Raw genomic sequence first — 6,000 nt, forward strand, 5'->3', positions numbered from 1 at the left:
GGATTGGCCCTAAGTTTGACCTTTTCACTGATGGTCATCATCTTCCTCTTCCTCTTCGGCTCACTAGAGGAATCTTTCGCAGGGGCACGGCGCTTAGGAGGCATCGTAAGGGCTTAAAGAAAAGTTCATTTCGAACACAATACGCGAGACACAGTTGACAGCGTGAATGAGAGTGGTGAGATACAACAAGGGAAGAGGCTGGGAGAGGATGCGATGATGCCCCTCTCTTTTTCTCTTTCTGTATCTATCTGTCTTATACTATCCCACTCTCTGTATCTCTCCATCTCTCTCTCTCTCTCTCTCTACAACTCTCTCCATCTTTCCTCTCTTTCTGAGATGATTTGAACGATTCTGATCCCTCAGTCTCTCATTCAGGTTTTGAACCAGAGACGTACTGGGACCGGATGCAGCTCTTCCAGGAAGCCATTCTTTACAGGTACAAAATGTACAAACAAACTAACACATTTTTCTGTTCTGAGTCTTCTGACTTCCACCTTCTCTGTTCATCAGGTTCGGCTTCGTTCAGGATAAATTTTCTGCCTCTGCCTTCAGCTTCCCTGCGGAAAACAAGCCGCAGTACATCCACGTCACAGGTAAAATATTTTTTACATTTATGTCTCAAACAAAGCTCAGAGTGTAAAAATTGAGGAATGAGTCCAAGTACGTGTCTTGAAAAAGGTGGTTGTGATGTGAACTAAAGGACAAAAACAAATCATGTGACTAGGCAGCACATGGAGATTTTCTATTATTTCCAGTGGGCTAGCTAACGGATTTAGTATCAAGTACAGTTCAGGAACAGGAACCGTAGTGTGTGCACGGAGGCCTAACTCATTTAAACGCATACCAAAACCCCACCCACTTTCCTGTCTGGTCTCTGACTCCGTATATTATATTCTGTTTGTTCAGGCACGGTGTTCATGCAGTTGCCGTACTCGAAGAGGAAGTACCCGAGCGGTCAGCAGCGCCGCCGTCGTAACTCCGCCTCCTCGGCCAGTCAGAGTCTGTTTGGCCCCGAAGAGCACGTCGGCTACCACTGGGCCTACAACACCATGCTGACCAAAGCGTGGCGCACCGGCGTCCTGGGAGACGAAAAGCTGGCAGAGCGTCTCCTCCGAGACTTCACCGACTTCTGCTCCAACAAGGACAACCGTCTCATGAGCTTCTGGGAGAACTGTGTAGAGAAAATGAATTCCAGCGCCCCATGAGAGACACTGACGCTAACACTGATATTTATAAACACTGAGTTCACAGCTTAATCTGGTCCAATCAAATTAGAGCACAGTCTGTAACTAAGTCCTGATTGGTGCTTTACAGTAATGAGAGGAAATAAAGGACTCCATCAACAGCCTGGAGTTTTAGTGTCTGCAGAAGATTCTGCATTGCCTCCGGAAAGAAGAAGCACAATCCTGAAGATCCACGGAGAATACCCCAGGGTTCGATCAGTCAGCCTCTTAGGGGGTTAATTTGCATTCGATTAAACTAAAACACATTGCACCAGATTTTAAATTAGATTTAAAGGAAACACAAGATGTTTTTTTTTAGCCCAATGTTCAATTCCTCAACAGTCTGAAGAGCCACTGTACAGTATATTTACTTTATGGTCAGAATGGAGCCCCTCAGCACTTTTTTGAGAAAGAAGGACCTTCTCATGGGTCCTTGAATTTTTCCCCTTGGGGATTAATAAAGTACTCAGCTCAATTTTCTTTCCATGATAGAACTCACAACCCAGCATTATTAAATTTATTCCTATAGGTGTCAACTGGAATCTAATGACTTTTCATTGGCTTTTTATTGGCTCACTGAAAATGAACCTTTTGTGGGAAATACACACAGATGGTATTAGAGAAATTGCAATCATACTCAGTTTGGGCTGTTTTTTTTTTTTTGTCGATAACAAATATGAGAATATGATAAAACCGCTCTGATGCTGCAAGCATACTGTGAACAGGGTTTAGATTCAAATTAATGTGTAACATAAGCAATAGTTCCACCTTTCCACATTTTTCCCCGTTTGCATTTTATCATCTCAAGTACACATAAATACTAAATAATATTTAGTCGATGCCACTTCACTGCTCCGGACTCCTGGTTCCTGAGCTTGGGTTACAGTCTATTTGGAGTTTTGCACATTTTCCAAATGTTCACATGAATTTCCTCAAGGTTCTCCGGTTTTCTTCCTCCTGGCAAAAACATGAAGGGATGAATGTGTGTGGGCCACATTCTGACACTCCCATATGGGGTAATATGGGGTAAATTCTCTCACCATGCTCCCAGTCTTTCTGTGACAGGCGCCTGACTAGAATATAATAAATAATTGGAATAATAAATAATGTTAAGATGATAATGACGGGGGGTCTGGAGTTCAGTCTGTGTTTCCCGTTCATGCTAAAGGTGTTCAGTTGGGTTGAGTCAGAGTCGGGGCTCAGTGCAGGATCCTCGAGTTCTTCCACTCCGATGTTAACGTGTCATGTCTGCATGGAGCTCAGGGGCTTTGTGCACAGGAGCATAGTCATGTTGGGTCTGATTACTTTCAGTGAAGAGATTGTAACAGTTTAAGGAAGCAACCTATATGGGTATGATTGTCAGGGGTGCACATACTTTTGGCCTATAGTGTAAGTATGTGATTCAAACAAACACACACACGCCTATCAGAGTAGCATCATTTTACTATGAACACTGCAACGACAGTAGCACTGCGCATGCGCAGTCCTGCACCTCGTTCTTGGCTATTTTTAGAACGTGACGTCACCCATGAAATAGCCCGAGCCCAGGCTCCGCCCCTTTCCCCCAAGCAGGATTGACAGCAGGACGCTGCAGCAGAGAGAAAGACAGGAGAAGAGGACAGAAAACACGGCTTGGGAGGGACAAATAAGCGAGGCTTTAGTTGACCAGTGTTAATAAAAGAAGTGTTGAGAGATGGCAGACAGAGAGCAGCTCATCCAGAGGGCTCGGCTGGCCGAACAGGCGGAACGCTACGATGACATGGCCGCCGCCATGAAGCTGGTGAGTGACAACAATCCCTCTGTATCCTCGTTTTAACAATACACTCACTAGCTGTGCCGAAGACACGTTTCAATCCTTGTGATCGTTATGATTTATGCATCGAATCTAACAGCATCACACAATGCAATGCAGCAACACTGTATTGCAGCTGCTGTTGCTTTACCTTACCGCGGGTTGCCAGATTCATGCTAGTATACACGTTTAATTAGATTTAAATCACATGCGCGAAACTTACAATTTTAAAAGACATTTTGATGCTTCACGCTTGATTTCTAACAACACGTCAATATCCCTGTATATATACGCAGTGTGACAAGTTAAAAAATATTAGAACGATATTTGTTCAATCTGGCAACCCCGTCTTTTGTCGTCGCTGGAGCATCTCTTTGTGATGGTTGTGTGTCATAATAAGATGATAAATAATATATACTCATTCTTTTTCTCTTCTGCTTTTACAAATATTATGTTTTGTATCGTTTTACACGTCACCGTTACACGTTACTGCAGTTGAATTGTGACAATAACAATAAATTATTAAATCTCTAAATGTTTTTATGCTTTGTTTGGTAATAATAAAGTTTGATTGCTGTTGTGAGAATATGAGATGTGTGAGCATCTGTCCATCATCTGCAGCATGGTAAAGAAATAAATAAATAACTATTTTCATCCGCGCATAAAAGGATGCTCAAATCCACAAATGATGCAATGTTTAGGTCTGTCTTAAAAACCTATGATAAAATATACTGAATTTTTCTGACAGCATGAGACCGCTCTTTTTATGTTCTTCTGTTGTTTGTTTTTTTGTTTGTTTTTTTAATATAAATATTCTTCATATTTCTTTCTTTCCCCCTTGGATCTCATCCTTCATCCTGATGCACCAAGCGTGCAGTCTCTCCCTTGACATTGGACGCAAGGTCGGGGTGATCGTTAAATCAGAATTATAATATAGGCTTTCATATAATTAAAAAAATGAACATTTTTAACCAATTTAATATTTTCCTTGATGGTTAATGATCTTATAGTATATTTTGTGCTGTATTTGAACTGAAAAGGAACCTTTCCTGAACCCTGCTTGACTAAGCAGATTAACAAGACTGTGCTGGTTGTTAAAGATGATTTGTCTGAAATAAGCAGATTTACATTTTACAAGGTATCTCAAGATGGATAAACACAACACAGAAACTCTGTAGGAACATAGATCTTCATCCTGAAAGGAATACGGGAGTAGTAATTATTTTACCGTGTGAACAAAAGTGATATTGCATAAGAAATCTCACAAAATAATTGCTTCTTCCATTTACTTCAGTGTAATTTAATGTTACATACAATTATAGGATGTGTAAATATATAAAGGTTTTCCCAGACGAGTGTGACTTTATTTAAAAAAAAAAAAAAAAATCTGGCAACCCATATGCAAGCCATTGAGAGATCTGAAAAGGTTTGAGGTACAGGGGTCAAAGGTTTTAATGTAATGTCAGAGCGATAGATAGATAGATAGATAGATAGATAGATAGATAGATAGATGTGCGACTTGACCCTACATTCACACTAGTAAGCGACAAATCGTTTCTGACTTGGATTTTGTCTTGTGTAGAGATTGTTACTCTTGTTGCATGTGGGTGTGGCTTGTTCAACATTTCCTCTGTGAATTATCGGTAGCTAACTAAGTTCAAATATTCGTGTAAAAATCGGCTGTTTGATTTATATGTTGCTCAAATTCATACTAGCATCGTTGGATTAAGAATGCAAGCTAGCTGTTTTAGCTACATACGCTCACCTGAAATGACCCCTATCTTTTTTTTAATGTTCTTTATAATCTCCCAGTTCATGTTTAAAGAGAAGACATGTTAATGCCACGGTTATACATTCTTCTTCCGTTTTGTGTGTCAGACAATAAACTAATGGTTAGATATAGACTTAAACAAATGTTTAGATTTAGACAAGAAACTTTAGACATGAGTGCTGAGATGTTTTCAGGGGGTTTACTTAGAGGCAATGTCTCAAATTCAGCCTTTGTTTCCTCCCCTCAGGTGACGGAGTTGAATGAGCCGCTGTCAAACGAGGACCGCAACCTGCTGTCAGTGGCGTATAAGAATGTGGTGGGCGCTCGACGCTCGTCATGGCGCGTCACCTCCAGCATCGAACAGAAGACGGCAGCACAGGATGGTGGCGAGAAGAAGCTGGAGCTTGTTCGCGCCTACCGTGAAACCATTGAGAAGGAGCTGGAGGGCGTGTGCCAGGATGTCCTGTCGCTGCTGGACAGCTACCTCATCAAGAGCTGTGACGAGAGCCAACTGGAGAGCAAAGTCTTCTACCTGAAGATGAAGGGTGACTATCAACGCTACCTGGCTGAGGTGGGCACCGGAGAGAAGCGCGCTTCTGCCGTCGCCGCCTCCGAGGCCGCCTACAAAGAGGCGTTCGACATTGCCAAAAACATGGCGCCAACGCACCCCATTCGCCTCGGCCTGGCCCTCAACTTCTCTGTCTTCTACTATGAGATCCAGAACGCGCCTGAGCAGGCATGCCAGTTGGCCAAGGAGGCGTTTGATGAGGCCATCGGACACCTGGACAATCTGAACGAGGACTCGTACAAGGACTCCACGCTCATCATGCAGCTGCTCAGGGACAACCTGACCCTGTGGACCAGCGACCAGCAGGACAGTGAAGGAGGGGAGGCTAACAACTGAGCCGTTCCTCTCTCTGTTAGAGCTCTAGCTAGCTGTAGTTGACGTCGAATTTCCTCTTAATAAATGTCTTCACCTGTTGTTTCTCTTCTATTTCTGTAGTGTCAATTCCATCCATTTGTTGTATGCAAATATTATGTAAATGAGCGTATCTTATTCATTCTACATGTTTCGGTACTCGCGTCTTCAAGCATAGCGGGTACAGAATATTTATAAAACTATCATAACACCAAGACGACGTGCGTGGCAGTAGCTAGCTTTCACTCTTCCTGCTGGCTAACTTTTCCTCATGTTATCATTATCTGTTTTACCT

General features: G+C 42.5%; 2 protein-coding genes across 5 annotated transcripts in view; both read left to right on the plus strand.

Annotated features, from left to right (window-relative positions):
* Positions 1–1,345, plus strand: part of depdc5 (DEP domain containing 5, GATOR1 subcomplex subunit) — a 42,002-nt gene extending 40,657 nt beyond the window's left edge. For all 4 annotated transcript variants that reach the window (XM_047804476.1, XM_047804479.1, XM_047804478.1 and 1 more), the window contains 3 exons: positions 376–436; positions 511–593; positions 907–1,345. In XM_047804476.1, coding sequence (XP_047660432.1) covers positions 376–436; positions 511–593; positions 907–1,205 — 443 coding nt within the window. In that variant the 3' untranslated portion in view covers positions 1,206–1,345. The remainder of the gene's footprint in view (positions 1–375; positions 437–510; positions 594–906) is intronic.
* Positions 1,346–2,759: 1,414 nt separating this feature from the next.
* Positions 2,760–5,780, plus strand: ywhah (tyrosine 3-monooxygenase/tryptophan 5-monooxygenase activation protein, eta polypeptide). Its single transcript, XM_027176264.2, has 2 exons — positions 2,760–3,003; positions 5,034–5,780. Exons 1-2 carry the CDS (start codon positions 2,917–2,919, stop codon positions 5,688–5,690), a joined length of 744 nt encoding a protein of 247 aa, XP_027032065.1. The 5' UTR covers positions 2,760–2,916; the 3' UTR covers positions 5,691–5,780.
* Positions 5,781–6,000: the final 220 nt, after the last annotated feature.

This window comes from Tachysurus fulvidraco, chromosome 20, assembly GCF_022655615.1.
Source record: "Tachysurus fulvidraco isolate hzauxx_2018 chromosome 20, HZAU_PFXX_2.0, whole genome shotgun sequence".
NCBI classification, from domain to species: domain Eukaryota; kingdom Metazoa; phylum Chordata; class Actinopteri; order Siluriformes; family Bagridae; genus Tachysurus; species Tachysurus fulvidraco.